This window comes from Bison bison, unplaced genomic scaffold, assembly GCF_000754665.1.
Source record: "Bison bison bison isolate TAMUID 2011002044 unplaced genomic scaffold, Bison_UMD1.0 scf7180017864270, whole genome shotgun sequence".
Classification (NCBI taxonomy): domain Eukaryota; kingdom Metazoa; phylum Chordata; class Mammalia; order Artiodactyla; family Bovidae; genus Bison; species Bison bison.
This window is the reverse complement of record NW_011494842.1, coordinates 6,965,833-6,983,124: the sequence shown is the minus strand read 5'-3', so window position 1 is coordinate 6,983,124 and position 17,292 is coordinate 6,965,833. Positions and strand designations below refer to the sequence as shown.

Here is a 17,292-nt window from a genome sequence, read left to right as displayed (position 1 = left end):
CACCATCTGCAGTGATTTTGGAGCCCCCAAAAATAAAAGTCTGTCACTATTTCCACTGTTTCCCCATCTATTTGCCATGAAGTGATGGGACCAGATGCCATGATGTTAGTTTTCTGAATGTTGAGCTTTAAGCCAACTTTTTCACTCTCTTCCACTTTCATCAAGAGGCTCTTTAGTTCTTCTTTGCTTTTTGCCATAAGGGTGGTGATATCTGCATATCTGAGGTTATTGATGTTTCTCCCGTCAATCTTGATTTCAGCTTGTGCTTCATCCAGCCCAGCATTTCTCATGATGTACTCTGCATATAAGTTAAATAAGCAGGGTGACAATAAACAGCCTTGACGTACTCCTTTCCCTATTTGGAACGAGTCTGTTGTTCCATGTCAAGTTCTAACTGTTGCTTCCTGACCTGCATAGAGATATCTCAAGAGGCAGGTCAGGTGGTCTGGTATTCCCATCTCATTAAGAATTTTGCAGTTTGTGGTGATCCACACAGTCAAAGGCTTTGGCATAGTGAATAAAGCAGAAATAGATGTTTTCCTGGAACTCTCTTGCTTTTTCAATAATCCAGCGGATGTTGGCAATTTGATCTCTGGTTTTTCTGCCTTTTCTAAAACCAGCTTGAACATCTGGAAGTTCACAGTACTGTTGAAGCCTGGCTTGGAGAATTTTGAGCATTACTTTACTAGCATGTGAGATGAGTGCAATTGTGCAGTAGTTTGAGCATTCTTTGGGATTGCCTTTCTTTGGGATTGGAATGAAAACTGACCTTTTCCAGTCCTGTGGCCACTGCTGAGTGTTCCAAATTTGCTGGCATATTGAGTGCAGCACTTTCACAGCATCATCTTTTAGGATTTGAAAGTATCACAGTTAACATTTTGACATATATTCACCAAGATATTTTCTTTACATATATTTATCTGTAAATAAAATTAATTTCAAAGATGTTAAATACTGTTGATAACCTGTTTTCATTATGTTTTCTGATTGTAAAAATAGTATGAATTTGTTGCAAATAATTCAGAAAATACAGAAAAATAGAAAAAACAATTACTTATAACCCCACCACCCAGAGTTTACCCAGGGCATATATTTGTGTATATACCTTTTCAGATATAGTTTAATGTTTGATATATATACATATTTTCATGTCAGTAAATATGCCCGTAAATTGTCATTTTTAACAGCCGCATTGTATTCTATTATGTGGATGAACTATAATATAATGTAATCTACCTCTGCAGTTGTTTTGTTTTTCTTTTGACATTATGATCAACATCTTTGAGCATGTCTTTGCATACCTGTCCATATACTTCCTAAAATAAACCCCTGGAAGTGTAATTGGTAGTTTAAACAATATGAACATTTTCAAAGGATTTTCATTTGTATTTTCAGAATCCCCAAAAAGGTGTTCCACCCACACTCTACCAGCATGTATGAATTTGTGTCTTCCCACCCTCACTAGCACCATGCTTTTTAATACTTCTTTATCTGTTTTTTGAAAAATGTTTATCATGTGAAATGTAGTGAGGTAGCATTATGGGAAGAGAGAGCCTACTGCTGAAAACATAATCTATCTACTGTGATTCAGTAACCCAACATTGTTTTTGTTCTTAGTGAAGTAAGAAAGGAACTTATGTTTCACCTGTTGTCGAGTAATAGAAATACTTTCTCTTCATTCCTCATAAATACTAAGCCGAATTCTATTGGTCCCTTGAAAAATTAATTTTTTTAATGTCTGAGACTTGGTTTTATTGACATAATAATGTGTATATCTTAAGTATTTGTTGTTATAAGTGAACTTAATTACCTGAATCTTTGTCTAGAATCCTGGTTTCTTCTTTTTCTGAGGAGCAGCTGAACCGTTATGAAATGTACCGCCGGTCAGCTTTCCCTAAGGCAGCCATTAAAAGGGTAAGGACGGACTGTCACACTCATTTCCATGAGCCATGAGAATTGAACAGGGCTCAAGGGCTGTATCCACTGACATTTTGCAGTGAAGTGTTAGGCAAGTTGGTGGAACATTTAGGCAGGAAAATAAAAATACATGCCCCTCAATAGTCTGACCAGTTGTAGTTTTATATTCTTGACAAATAGGCCATTATACACCTGAAAGCTTGTATTACTGGTGTCAGTTTCAACATCAAGCCTTTAGTGAACTCTTAGTTCAGAGCTCTTGTGGGTGTTATGTTCCAAAGCCAGTCCTTGACTACCTTAATCACAGTCTTTTGTCCTTCTTTCAAGCTGATCCAGTCCATCACAGGCACCTCTGTGTCTCAGAATGTTGTTATTGCTATGTCTGGTATTTCCAAAGTTTTCGTCGGGGAGGTGGTAGAAGAAGGTAAGTGGTATTGGTCTAAATACTGGATTGAGCCTGTGGTGGTCTTATTTCCAAGGATATATATACTGAGGGACTTATGAGGTCCCAGTGGTAGTTTCCATTTACACTAGAAGTTGACCAAGGCAAGAGCCTTATATTCAGGAGAGCATGTATTGAATGCATTATTCCTTGAAAGTTTCAATACTAGGAGGTCTGGAAACACCTTGGAAGTCTCCCTTCCTGATTCTTGTCCTCAGCCCAGGGTGACAGAAGTAGACGGTATTTTTCTCCAATGGACTTTGTTCATTTCTGCTCCCCAAAGTAGAGATACAAAGAAAGTCATCCCTGGGGCTGACCAGTGTGGTATGGTGAGTAGTTGTCCCTGATGTTATGATCCCCTGGGAGCTCCTGTCCATCAAGTAAAGAACCTGGCTGCTACTCTCTGCTAATTTCTAGCTGGTGAAATATTTATTCTTTCAAGGAGAAGCTGTGTTTTAAACTGTTGCCTGTGATAAAGCCTGATGTGGGATATCATGCTAAAGCTAAATGATACATTTTATAGCATTCTCTGAAGAAGGGAAAATATCTTGGTTTATTTCTTTAGCACCTTTAAGAGGAATTAATGAGCATTATAGGACTCGAAAGGATTGTGATAAGCTCTTGTGTGATAATGAAACTCTTCTCTTTGTCCTCTGTTTAGCACTGGATGTGTGTGAGAAGTGGGGAGAAATGCCACCACTGCAACCCAAACACATGAGGGAGGCTGTTCGGAGGTTAAAGTCAAAGGGGCAAATTCCCAACTCAAAGCACAAAAAAATCATCTTCTTCTAGACCAAAGTCTAGAAGAACGAAGCCCTGCTTCCGGACTTCCTATTGCATGAGATTCTCTGCACTGGTGCTTTGGTATCTCAGTCCTCCAAGGATTCCATGATGATTTTAATGTCTTTCTCAAAACTGATAATTCATTGCACCTAAAAGAAGGCATGCACCCTGTTTCATACTTGCCTTGACTAAATATTGACTAAATATTGGGACCTCTGAGGGCATCTGAGGCATTTAACTATTACTGGCTAGTTGGAAGAAGAAAGGTTGGTGTGCCTTAAGCATCTTCTGGACAGGAATGCTGCTTTCAGAAAGAAAACCTGTTCAAGACGGTTTGATGGTTTCACATTGAAGCCTGAAGTTGCTGTGAATTAGGTTGTTTCTTTACATCTGGTTTTAAGTAAATGAAACAATCAGAAACTTGACCTGTGATACTCCACCATGAAGGACATGGTGACAGCAGAAGCAGTGGAACAGTTTGTCCCTGTAAACATTTGAGATTCTTCTATGGTGAATGATTAATAAAGCTGTTTTCCAACCTGCCGTGTGTGTATTTTTTCTGTCTAGCTGGTTGGGATGGGGAGAAGTTTGCTGGTGTCCAAATAAAACTTGTCTGGGATTTTTTGTGAAAGTTGGAGCCCTCCCCATCCCTACTAGAACCATTAAGATTGTATCTCATAAAGAATACTTAAAGCACTTAAAAACAATGTAAATGCCTATGTGTTTCAATTCCTATAAACAGATATACCAGAACCAATACTGTTTAATAAGTTTAATTTGCTTTTTTCAGGTGGTTCACAGAACCAGTACACTCAAGGTTTGATTAGATATTGCAACATTAAAATTTCTCAATACTGACCAATATTCCAGTTCATTGGATACATTCTCATTGTTTTCCTCAAGAAGAGGGGAATGGAGGGACTTTTTATTGACAGTGATTAGCAGTAATAAGGCTACTGTAGTATAATTGGCAATGGGCAATCTCCAAGAGTTCTTTCTTCTCTATCATTCAGTACCATAAGGAGAGGGGTTCTGAAGCTTTTTGCTTTTGAAGCTTTCCTGAGCATGTCAGTAAAGATTCCAATTCTGGTTAGCACCCTGAGCAGGGGAAACAGCTTAGACACAAAGTTGGGCAAATCTGGATTTTAGTGTCTAGCATTAAAACTTGTGGCTTTAAACATGTACTTAGCTAGTGGAGAAGACACTTCAGTGGTGCATTTCACAAAGAAACACTGTAAGACTCAGGCTAAATCTTGACCAAAAACTGCAGGGAAAACCAAATAAAAATACATATCTCAGCTCCAGAGGAAGCTTTTTAAGTGGTCATAGGAGCTATACCTATTGCAATATGAGATACTGGATAAGGCTGAAATTTACAGATAATAAGGAAGAAAGTTCACATCCCAAGTATAGCCACTTAGCAAAGCCTCACAGTTTAAGGTTATCTAAGAGTATTCCCCCTTGTATCTGTTGTAAGAGATGGAAAAAATAATCCCCATTCAACAACAGCAACTATATGTACCTACCCAGAGGTGAATGGGAATATTCCTCCTCCAGCAGGAGGTAGGGGAAGATTCCAGGGAAGGTTATAGTCCCTGAAAGGAGAGGACCTCAATCACAGCAGAATCTCTTGAAGCACAATAATGACTATGGTCAATCACAGAGCAATGACAGCTCTTGGAGTTCTCAAATAGCCAGATGTCATCCCACTAGCTTGCGCAGCAATGCTGTTTCCATCATTTTGTGATATTACTATTAACTGTTTTTGAAGTTAAGGTAAACATATAAGGGAGGGAAAAAACGAACCAACCTTAGTTTAAAGGTTTGGAATGCAAAGTTCCTGTATCGGTATGTTCAAACTACACCACCTTTCCACCACCCCCTAAACTAGCCTATGGGAAAACTGACGTAAGTGGATGAAATGGAAGAATTTCAGTTATGCGGTATGTGAGGGCTGCCTTAAGCCTTGTATATTCCAAATACAGGAACCATTCCTTTCAGAACCATGAAAAAGTGTACATAAAGGTTGAGGCCCATGGCAAAATGAGGGTCAGATTAAATACACAGCAAAAAGCAGCCATGGTTAGACTAGAACCCATTCCTTCTGTCTTAGGTCTAATAAACTAGCTTAATGATTCCAGTGAGTTAAAAACAGGATTTGAGATTGCTAAGCACCCCTGCAGCTTAGCTAAGAGAGATTTAAACCAGTCCATTTGCACTAAAGCATATCTCCAGTACCTCCATGTAAACAGGAAACCTAGACAGTCACAGGTAATACCAGGTGTAAACGCTTCACAGCTGACATGGTGACTGCAGTGGCGGAAGTCTCTTGGATAGGGGTGTTTCACTCCAGACATTTTCTTGAGGTATTATTATTTCGTGTTCAGTCTTAAAGCTCCAAGGCAGAAATCGTCAGCAGGCCGAAGGAGCTGATACTACTATTTTTTTCCTTCCATCCTTTTCATTTATTCTGAGGACTACCAACAAGGTCACATTTCTTCACTATGAAAGTTTTTCTCCCCCCAGTGAATAGGAGTATGAAGTTATACAAGATGACTTTTACTAAAATTCCATGGGATGCTGACCCTCTACCGTATTTCCTGAGTGAGGAACTTCAAGACAATGGCCAAAGCTATCACATAAGCAAATTCAAATTCTAGGGCTACATTTGTCACATGGACAAGAGCGCCACAGAGCCCAGAAACCTGAGCGAGCTCTGGTCATTAAAGGGGTGAGCCTCGGCGCTGGCCAGATTTGTTTCTATTGCCTCCTACCAAGCGGACACTTAAAGAGAAAGTGTACCAGGCAACTCTTCGCATGGAGGGACAGGGAGGGCAGGAAAGCAGGGGAAAGGAAGAGAACCAGAATGTGATTTGAGACCAATGCAGGTGAGCCCGAGGTTGGATAATTCTGTCTTCTGGCTACTGGCTCTTCCTCTGTCCCCTCTAAGAACATTAGACATGCCACGCTGGAGAGGACCAGTGATCCTTTTTGTTGATCATTCTGCCTTTGACAGAAGCACTTAAAGGGGAGTCTGTGGAGGGATGCAGTGGGTAACTCCATTGTGTATCACCAAATAACCCCAGTTTCCTATAATTCCTTTTGGAAAGTCATCATGCAAGGATTCCTCGTAAACCTTCTGCACCAATATAGTTTCTTACAGCACCACTTCTTAAACAGAGAGCCCTAGGAGTTTCTGATTTGCTACAAGAAGTGCTTGTAGGTGCTAAGGCTACAAGGGCCAGCCCTAGTATTGTGGGACCCAAAGCACATGCCCTGGATCTTGACTGAATATCTGACCTAACACTACCCTCAGCTTTCATCCTTTTCAGAACTGTAGCTCACATTTTAAAGACGTGTACCTCCACCCCTGATGATTTTTGCTGTTCTCTAGACCTTTTCACCTTTCACCACATACTCTGTAAGTAAGGCCCCTAGAAGTGCACAGATCATTTAAGGCGTTACCATGGTCTTTTTTCTGTGTTGCTGTTTTCTGTGTTGGCTCCACACGCCCTACAGCAGCACTCTGACCCCTCTTCCCTTATGGCAATGCTTAGGTTTCTTTCCTGAGCTCTTTCCAGGGCTCACTGTCTCAGTGGTTGCTTATTCTCCCCTAAGGGCACTGCTTCACACTAACCTATAGAGAATCTCACCTGACACTTTCCTGAGTATTCATAGCCCAGTCTTTGAATCTTCTGCAAATTTTTTTTAATTTAATTTTATTTTTAAACTTTTCATAATTATATTAGTTTTGCCAAATAATTTTTTTTTAATCGCCTCTGGTTTATCTTCACTGCCTGGAAGTAGTGACATTTGATTGCATTATAATATCCTACTTTCAGGTTATTTATAAAATTCTTAAATAAGGTTAAACCAAGCATCAACCGATAGGGAACTTCCACTGTTGACATTCTCTCAGAAAGATGTTTATTCTTAAGTCTCTCAGCTGTTTCCTAAGCATGAGAGGATATCCCCATAAACTCATAGCAATTGCTGTTTTTAAAACTGTCTTAGTTTTAAATCACAACAAAAAACCTTTAAAAGTCTGAGCAAATTAGATCTTGTTCCTTCTTGAATGTATATTTCTTTTTATCGTCAAAATACTAGAATATACAAGTCAGGCATGATTCCCCATAAAGGAAACCATTTTATCTTTCCCCTAGTAGGTCATGTGTGATTAAGACTTTAGTGACACTACTAAATCATTATTTTACCATCTCGCCAATTCAAGGTGAGTTCGCTGATGAACAGTTCTGTCCAATCAACAGAGCTTGAAGTACAGCACAGAGCAGTATGGATCAAGATAGAATGTTGGGGAGGAATTAGGGAAGAAAGAGGGGGAAATAGCTTTTTCAGCAGTTAGGGCAAAACCTAGCTATGCTGAAGGTTTTTTTTTAACTCAAGTCAAAATAACATGATTTTAAAAAGCCACAGTGATAGAGGCAGGTGAGAGGCAACTGCTGAGATGTTTATGTTACCGTATAAAACACAATTTCAGTTCCAACACCACCAAGGACTAAGGAGATTGCTGGTAGGAAGTCACAGCGCTGGGAAAGCTGATGTGCCAGGGACCCCCGGGAGACAGGAAAAAACCTGTGAGGGGCAGCTGTGGAAGACAGACAGGACACGGCTGGCAATAGTGGGTTCAGTAGGAACCAAGCTCTCCTACGATCCCCACCAAGCCTTGACCTCAACTTAGCCCAGAGTGAATCGTTTCTTGATTTAAATTTCAAACACACTGTGTTACAGAAGGGAGAGGTGATATAAGGGAGCTGCTACTGCTGTTTACTTCCTACCACAGCATCACAGCGATGACAGGCGTCACACAGAGGAAGCTTAACCCTGAACGATCTGATTGTAACATCAGCCAAGATGACAGGAGCTTAGTTTCCTTTCCAAACAAGGCAGAATCCATGTCTCACTTACTCCTGTGCCTCCCCTGGCTCCCGCCTTGCTGGCTACTTCCTGTTCCATTCTACCGCCGCAGCACTTCCCAGGTCCACTACAGAAAGCAAGCTCTGAGACACAGAACCTTTGGTGACTCTGTGGTGACCGAACAAGGAGATGGGAACTCTGCGCTGTTCACACAGGTTGTGGAGCAAGCAAAGGTCTCTGCCATGAAACCAGGTGGTGAAATGACCCTACAGTGTTGAGAAGATTCCACCTAGTGTGCTGAGGGCCAAAAGGACAGGCGAGACGTGATGCCTGAGCCACACACAAAGTGGGCCCCAACTTTCTGGAACATGGTCATGCTTTGCCCTGTCTTCCATCCAAGTCAGAACCGCTAGTACAAAGGACACCACCAGGAGTGAGCTGCGCGTCCTCCGCCGGCTTGTCCAGCACTGGACGGAGTCTGTCACAGGTGCTGTGACTGCTGGTGATCTCCTCCTCTCTCCTTGGCAAAGATCGCTGAGCCACTGCTGTCAGAGCTCAAAGAGGGGGTTATATTTCCTAATCTCTTCAAGAAGTTTTTCTTTATCCTGGTTGGCTTGAGCCAATGCTTGTTTAGTTTCTATAAGTTCCTTTCGTAGGGTAGGCAGTTCATTCACCTGAGGAACAACAAAGAAGTCATGGTCAATCAATAAGGTAACACACCTTGCAAAGACATCCAGTAAGGGAACACGGAGGGAGAATTCAAGCAGCACAATCCGCAAGTTTGGTCAAAGATCAAGAGAACCAGCAAGGTCTTTTCTCAGAGGCTAATCCCCTCTTCAGAGCTCATCAGCTGCAGGGACAACAGCAGGTGGAAGATGTCATCAGCAGGCATTCATCTCTAGCTCCTGACCTCCAGCCTCTGTTCAGCACTTCCAGAAGCTACTGCTAGGTGACAAAAGCCCAGACCGCCCAGCTGTACCAGCACAAGCAACCTTCTCAGCCCTCTGGATTTTACCCACTTCTATGATTACAACCCCAAAGGGTTTATAGGAAAGGTACTGTTCAGTTAGGGCCTCACCTGTGGACCAAAAGCCTCCCCGGTGGACACCAAAAACACCTGTTCTTTGGGGGGCTGCCTCTTCTCACTCTTAGGTGCTTTGGCTGATGGTCTGTTTTGAGCAGCAGCTGGAAAAAAGTAAAGGCTCTGAATGACAACTGCCAGCAACAAGCGGACTGTTCCTACTTGTCGTCTATTTCCTTACAGGAGCAGAAAGGTAGAGAAGCCGGGAGGCTGACAAGCCCTACTCACCGCCTATGTGGAACACACCGTCGTCACTCCGACTCAGGACAGTGTGCTCCACGGACAGAGTGATGGGTATGGGGCCTGGTGAGGTGGGGTAGATGGGGGGGACATCATCCTGCAGGAAAGAGAGAAGCCACATGAGGCCCCCAACCAACTCAGTGCAGCTTAGGTAACAAGCCATGCTTCCAACTGTGGAGCTGGAAGCACTGTGTATCCATACACTCTAGCGAGGCATGAGACGCATAATGAGTCTCTCCCATTCTAGACACAGTGAGCCTGAGGATCTGCTAACCTGTGGGCTTGCACAGTCATGCTGCATACCAAAGGGCAGGGCTAGAGACAAGGCCCCCCTCACTTGAACCTAGAACTTTTTGCTGCTACTACATACTTAGGTACTACTGTAGTAGTGAATACTAACATGACTTTCCTCACTTGGTCCTCCCCACATTTCACAGGGACATGAGAAGAAGTTAACAGCTGTCACTGTTAACAGGGTCAAGGGTCAAGAATCCGTTGCTTGACCAAGTCTAGGGTAAACCCCAAAGTTCCTCTCACCTTTAGAGTGACCCTGGAGTTCAGGAGCTCAATCTGCATGGGAACCACCACTGGTATCTCCTCATCCTCCAAGAAGGGCCCCAGGCCACTGAGCACCGAAGTGAGCAGCTCAAGGTCACAGCCCTGAAGCAACAAATGCAGGAAGCCGTTCTGTGTAGCCAGAGGGGAATGAACAGCTGCACCAGGCCCCACCTCAAAGCGAAGGCCCACAGCTGGCCTGATGTGGCCAGTCTTCGAAGTGGAGGAGTCCTGAAAGCTTGTGCCTTTGTGAAGCAAGACAGAAGGAAAATACATTAATTAATTACCAGCCAGTGATTGCTCAAAGCACTTTAATATATAGTTAATATTCACAACCATTGTGATTATCTCAGTCGTAAAGATCTTTCTTGTACAGTTCTTCTGTGTATTCTTGCCACCTCTCCTTAGTATCTTCTGCTACTGTTAGGTCCATACCATTTCTGTCCTTTATTGAGCTCATCTTTGCATGAAAAGTTCCCTTGGTATCTCTAATTTTCTTCAAGAGATCTCTAGTCTTTCCCATTCTATTGTTTTCCTCTATTTCTTTGCACTGTTCACTGAGGAAGACTTTCTTATCTCTCCTCGCTATTCTTTGGAACTCTGCATTCAAATGGGTATATCTTTCCTTTTTGCCTTTGCTTTTTGCTTCTCTTCTTTTCACAGCTCTTTGTAAGGCCTCCTCAGACAGCCATTTTGCCTTTTTGCATTCCTTTTTCTTGGGGATGGTCTTGATCTCTGTCTCCTGTACAAGTAACTAACCTCCGTCCATAGTTCTGCAAGCACTCTGTCTATCAGATCTAGTCCCTTAAATCTACTTCTCACTTCCACTGTATAATCGTTCAGGATGTGATTTAGGTCATACTTGAATGGTCTAGTGGTTTTCCCTATTTTCTTCAATTTAAGTCTGAATTTGGTAATAAGGAGGTCATGATCTGAGCCACAGTCAGCTCCCGGTCTTGTTTTTGCTGACTGTACAGAGCTTTTCCATCTTCGGCTGCAAATAATGTAATCAATCTAATTTTGGTGTTGGCCATCTGGTGATGTCCATGTGTAGAGTCTTCTCTTGTGTTGTTGGAAGAGGGTGTTTGCTATGACCAGTGCATTCTCTTGGCGAAACTATTAGCCTTTGGCCTGCTTCATTCTGTACTCCATGGCCAAATTTGCCTGTTACTCCAGGTGTTTCTTGACTTCCTATTTTTGCATTCCAGTCCCCTATAATGAAAAGGACATCTTTTTTCATGATGGTGTGATCACTGACCTAGAGCCAGGCATCCTGGAATGTGAAGTCAGGTGGGCCTTAGGAAGCATCACTACGAACAAAGCTAGTGGAGGTGATGGAATTCCAATTGAGCTATTTCAAACCCTAAAACATGATGCTGTGAAAGTGCTGCACTCAATATGCCAGCAAATTTGGAAAACTCAGCAGTGGCCACAGGACTGGAAAAAGTCAGTTTTCATTCCAATCCCAAAGAAAGGCAATGCCAAAGAATGCTCAAACTACTGCACAATCGCACTCATCTCACATGCTAGTAAAGTAATGCTCAAAATTCTCCAAGCCAGGCTTCAGTAATACATGAACCATGAACTTCCTGATGTTGGCTGGTTTTAGAAAAGGCAGAGGAACCAGAGATCAAATTGCCAACATCCACTGGATCACTGAAAAAGCAAGGGAGTTCCAGAAAAACATCTATTTCTGCTTTATTGACTATGCCAAAGCCTTTGACTGTGTGGATCACAATAAACTGTGGAAAATTTTGAAAGAGATGGGAATACCAGACCACCAAACCTGCCTCTTGAGAAACCTGTATGAAAGTCAGGAAGCAACAGTTAGAACTGGACATGGAACAACAGACTGGTTCCAAATAGTGAAAGGAGTACGTCAAGGCTGTATATTGTCACCCTGCTTATTTAACTTATATGCAGAGTACATCATGAGAGACCCTGGGCTGGAGGAAGCACAAGCTGGAATCAAGATTGCCAGGAGAAATATCAATAACCTCAGATATGCAGATGACCCTTATGGCAGAAAGTGAAGAAGAACTAAAGAGCCTCTTGATGAAAGTGAAAGAGGAGAGTGAAAAAGTTGGCTTAAAGCTCAACATTCAGAAAACTAAGATCATGGCATCCAGTCCCATCACTTCATGACAAATAGATGGGGAAACAGTGGAAACAGTGTCAGACTTTATTTGGGGGGGCTTCAAAATCACCACAGATGGTGACTACAGCCATAAAATTAAAGACACTTACTCCTTGGAAGAAAAGTTATGACCAACCTAGACAGCATATTAAAAAGCAGAAACATTACTTTGCCAACAAAGGTCCATCTAGTCAAGGCTATGGTTTTTCCAGTAGCATGTATAGATGTGAGAGTTGGATTATAAAGAAAGCTGAGCGTCAAAGAATTGATGCTTTTGAACTGTGGTGTTGGAGAAGACTCTTGAGAGTCCCTTGGACTGCAAGCAGATCCAACAAGTCCATCCTAAAGGAGATCAGTCCTGTATATTCATTGGAAGGACTGATGTTGAAGGTGAAACTCCAATTCTTTGGCCACCTGATGCAAAGAGTGGACTCATTTGAAAAGACCCTGATGCTGGGAAAGATTGAGGGCAGGAGGAGAAGGGGACGACAGAGGATGCGATGGTTGGATGGCATCACTGACTCAATGGACATGAGTTTGAGTAAACTCCGGGAGTTGGTGATGGACAGGGAGGCCTGGCGTGCTGCAGTCCATGGGTCGCAAAGAGTCGGACACGACTGAGTGACTGAACTGAACTGAATATTCATAAGAGCCCTGTACCAGAAGTGTTATTATCTTCCCATTTTACAGATGAGAGAAGTGAGGCACAGAGAGTAACCTGCCAAAGCAGCAAAGGTTGTGGACTTCCCTGGTGGTCCAGTGGTTCAGCCTGCCTGCCAAGGAAGGGGACAGGGTTCGGTCCCTGTTCTGGGAAGATCCCACATACCACACGGCAACAAAGCCCTTGCACCACAACTACTGCAGCCCATGTTCTAGAGCCTGTGCTCTGCAACAACAGAACCCACTGCAGTAAGAAGCCCACATGCTGCAACTCCAGAGTACTCCCCACTCACTGCAACTAGAGAAAGCCCACACACAGCAACAAAGACCCAGTGTAGCCAAAAATAAACACTTTTTTTAAAACCAACAAAGTAACACAGTTTGCAAGTAGCAAGGTAGGAGCTGCATGCAAGCTGCCTGACTGCAAAGACCATGGGCTTGGCCAGTCTGCTTTAATGCCTCTCATGGTAGGAGGGACATTAAGGACCAATTAAAAAGCTGGTCTTGCTTAGAATCAGAGGCAGTGGGCTAATAGCCAAGGTGAAGCTGAAACAGAGGACCCTTGGGAGTTCCCTGATGGTCTAGTAGTTAGATCTCAACTCTTTCACTGCTAGGACCCAGGTTCATCCCCTGGTTGAGGAATTGAGATCTTACAAGCCATACAGCACAGCCAAAAATGAATAAACAAACAGTGGACCCTCAACTCTGCTAAATTTGATCATCTCTTCCTTTCTCCAAGTCTTGATCTTCTCATCTTTCTCTCAGGAAGCCAAGCAGGATCTACGTTAATTTACTCGAAACTGCATGAAGAATAACCTCAGGTGCAGCCAAGGCTATGAAGCAACTTACATACCTATATACCTGTAAATTGGTACAACCGTTCTGGGGAAAAAATGGGCATTATCTAGCAAAATGAAAGCTATACCTACCCTAATGACCTAGCAACTATTTCCTCAGGAACATAAACCTGGAGAAACTCTCCAACATACGTAACAGGAGACATATACAAGGATGGGCATGTCAAAAGAACCCTATTTGAAACAGCAAAAAAAAGTGGAAACAAACCACATGTCTGTTCAGAATAGAATGAAGAAGTGAACAGAGTAATGAGTACAAGAGAGATTTTGGGGGTGATGGTGATGGTTGCAGAACTCTGGAAGCTTACTAATATTTATCAAAGTACACACTTACAAAGAGTGAATTTCATAGTACGCATATTATACCTCATTAAAGCAGTTGTTTAAAAAGTCATACATTTCTCCAATAGAATATTATAAAGTAGTGAAAATGAATGAATTACAGCTAACTCAACAACCTAGAAGGATGTGAAATCATAGTACTTGAAAGGAGAAAATCACAAAAGAATATAAACAATAATTCCACTTAGAAAAACTCAGAAGCCTACACAGCTAAATACACTGATAAAAAAAAAACATGTGGAAGAATTGTAAAGCAAGAAAATGAAAAATACAAATTCAGGATAGTGATCCCCTATGATAGGTGAGAGGCAAGAGGAAGGTTCTGGAGAGGGGCTCCCGGGGCTCAAACTTAATGGTACTGTTCTATTTATTAAACTAGGTAGTAGGTACATGCATTCATTGTTTTGTGATTATTTTATACCTTATATATATTTTTTATAAGCATTCTACTTTACAAGCATATCTACTCAATATTTAAAAATAAAATTTTTAAAAAACGAAGCATGTAGTTTAAGTCCAGATTTTCTCTGCCATCTTTTAAAGTATAAATGATAATTTACATCAAAGGACTGAATCAGAAGCTCCCTGATCAGATACAGCTTGATGTTAGCAGCCCCACAAACAAACAAGTGGACACTGTGCTCACATATGAGGGTAAGGGGCACTGGGGAGGTGAGGATAGAGACCAGCCTGCCGGGCACAAAGCCTCAGCGAGAGCTCTGGGCAGCTCCTTGTGAGGAGGAGGCTTCGTTAGACTTCTTCCTCCCCCTAACGGCTGCTGGAGAGAAGCGCCAAGAACTTGGCACTCAGCTGGCTGCCCCTGGAGCACAGGACAGGAGCAGCTTAAGCTCTGACTGTCCTCCTCCCTACCCCAGCTCAAATCCCACTAGCTCTCCTAGAATCCCACCATCCTTACCTGGGCACTGTCCGTGCAGGAACTGCCAGAGTCCCACGGTGCCCGGCTGCTGGAGGGTCAGCTTCTCTGCTTGCAGGGCCACAGTCAGGTCCTCACCACGTACCTCAATCCCCAGAGACACCTCATGCACCTTCAGGACCAGAACTGAGACCTGTAACGGGAGACACGCTTAGCTGAGTCCCAAGCTGCCAGCTGAGAGCCCACCCTCTGCAGAGAAGAAAGTAGAACAGCTGACCAGGTGAAGACTGAGGTCTTCCCCACTGGGTGAGACCGAACTGTTGGCCTCTGGCGACCCCTGGCCATAACTATCCACAACAGGGTTCTCTTGAACACCAGCACTGTCCACAGCATTGGGAAGAGATCCCGGTGGAAGAGATTCTGGACCAGACTCTGCAAAAGAAAGATAACAAGAGTTGGGGAGTCAAAAAATTTTACTCAAATCCAATCTCTAGTGACAATTGTAAAAACAAAAAACTATGACATTCATGAGAAAACTGGAAATTCCAAGACTAACTGGATATTTAATGAATTTAGGGAATTATTGTTAATTTTTTGAAGTGTGACAATGGTATTTGTTCATGTTGAAAAAAGCCTGTAAATGGAAGCAACCCAAGTGTCTATGGACCGAAAAACGGTTAAACAAAATGTGGTACAAATGGAAAATAAATACTAGCTTTAAAAAGGAAGGAAATTCTGACACATGCTACATACAACATAAATGAACCACAGAGACATCATGTTAAATGAAATAAGCCAGTCATGTACAATTCCATTTACGTGAGGTACCTAAAGTGGTCAAATTCATGGAGACAGAAAGTAGAATGGCGGTTGCTAGCGGCTGGTGGAAGAGGGAATGAGCAGTTATTGTTTAATGTGTATAGACTTTCAGTTCTGCAAGATGAAAAGGCTCTAGAGATAGATAGTGGGTGATGGTTGTACAATGATCTGAAGGTACTTGATGCTACTAAATTATAGTTAAAAGTAATTACGATGGTAAATTTTATGTTATGTACATTTTACCATAATTTTAAAAACTTTTAATTTGGTTAAAAATCTGTATTTTCTACAGATGTGTAATGAACATATTTATATATTTATGGATAAAATGATATGGTTGGGATTTGCTTCAAAGTAATATGGAAAGAAGGGAAGAGGGCAGAAGAATAAATGAAATAAGAATTGCCATGACATCTGGTCCCATCGCTTTATGGCAAATAGATGGGGAAACAGTGGAAACTGTGAGAGACTTTACTTTTTTGGGCTCCAAAATCACTGCAGATGGTGATTGCAGCCATAAAATTAAAAGACGCTGGCTCCTTGGAAGGAAAGTTATGATCAACCTGGACAGCATATTAAAAAGCAGAGACATTACTCTGCCAACAAAGGTCCGTCTAGTCAAAGCCATGGTTTTTCCAGTAGTCATGTATAGATGTGAGAGCTGGACTACAAAGAAAGCTGAATGCCGAAGAATTGATGCTTTTGAACTGTGGTGTTAGAGAAGACTCGAGAGTCCCTTGGACTGCAAGGAGATCCAACCAGTCCATCCTAAAGGAGATCAGTCCTGAATATTCACTGGAAGGACTGATGCTGAAGCTGAAACTCCAATACTGTGGCCACCCGATGCAAAGAACTGACTCACTGGAAAAGACCCTGATACTGGGAAAGATTGAAGGCAGGAGGAGAAGGGGACGACAAAGGATGAGCTGGTTGGATGGCATCACTGACTCAATGGACATGGGTTTGAGTAAACTCTGGGAATTGGTGATGGACAGGGAGGCCTGGTGTGCTGCAGTCCATGGGGTTGCAAAGAGTCAGACATGACTGGGCGACTAAACTGAAATGAACTGGGACAGTAATAATAAAGATTTTGTCGAAAATCTGTCATATGGCAGTTGTGATCATGTTTGGAAATGGAAACCTTTCCAAATAAAAAAAATTTAAAAAAAAACTGCCATGAGTTCTTAATATCCCAAGCTAGGTAATGGGTATATGAGGTTCATTATTTGATTCTATTTTTAAATATTTGGATTTTTCCACAAGAAATTAATAATAAAACAAACATGGATATGCCATCCAGTTTAAGAAACAGTATATTCTCTTTTTATTTTCATTTAGATACTCTTAAGTGACGATTTTACGCTTCCCTGGTTGCTCAGCGGTAAAGAATCCATCTGCAATGCAGGAGCCACAAGAGACGCGAGTTCGATCCTTGAGTAGGGAAGATCCCCTGGAGGAGGGCATGGCAACCCACTCCAGTATTCTTGCCTAGAGAATCCCATGGACAGAGAGCCTGGTGGGCTACAGTCCATAGGGTTGCAAAGAGCTGGGCACAACTGAAGCGACTTAGCATGCACACAAGGGCCGATTTTAAAAGTTTTCATTTCGATAAGCTGAAAGAATTAGTCTAACTCCTAGTGGGGTTTAATCTAACTCCTGAAAGTTACTCATTGTACTATAGACAAAAAGTTCCTGGTTATTTTCCAACAA

At 42.3% G+C, this 17,292-nt stretch overlaps 2 protein-coding genes across 3 annotated transcripts in view; one reads left to right on the top strand and one right to left on the bottom strand.

The window, feature by feature from the left end:
* TAF11 (TAF11 RNA polymerase II, TATA box binding protein (TBP)-associated factor, 28kDa) overlaps positions 1–3,685 on the top strand; it is a 7,806-nt gene extending 4,121 nt beyond the window's left edge. The window contains exons 3-5 of the mRNA XM_010848634.1: positions 1,827–1,914; positions 2,245–2,341; positions 3,021–3,685. Of these exons, the coding sequence (XP_010846936.1) occupies positions 1,827–1,914; positions 2,245–2,341; positions 3,021–3,151 (316 nt within the window). The 3' untranslated portion in view covers positions 3,152–3,685. The remainder of the gene's footprint in view (positions 1–1,826; positions 1,915–2,244; positions 2,342–3,020) is intronic.
* Positions 3,686–3,901: 216 nt separating this feature from the next.
* The window catches only part of UHRF1BP1 (UHRF1 binding protein 1), a 72,521-nt gene continuing 59,130 nt past the window's right edge, over positions 3,902–17,292 (bottom strand). For both annotated transcript variants that reach the window (XM_010848632.1, XM_010848633.1), the window contains 6 exons: positions 15,041–15,195; positions 14,806–14,956; positions 9,876–10,138; positions 9,327–9,435; positions 9,096–9,202; positions 3,902–8,691 (listed from right to left, as the gene is read on the bottom strand). In XM_010848632.1, the coding sequence (XP_010846934.1) occupies positions 8,566–8,691; positions 9,096–9,202; positions 9,327–9,435; positions 9,876–10,138; positions 14,806–14,956; positions 15,041–15,195 (911 nt within the window). In that variant the 3' untranslated portion in view covers positions 3,902–8,565. The remainder of the gene's footprint in view (positions 8,692–9,095; positions 9,203–9,326; positions 9,436–9,875; positions 10,139–14,805; positions 14,957–15,040; positions 15,196–17,292) is intronic.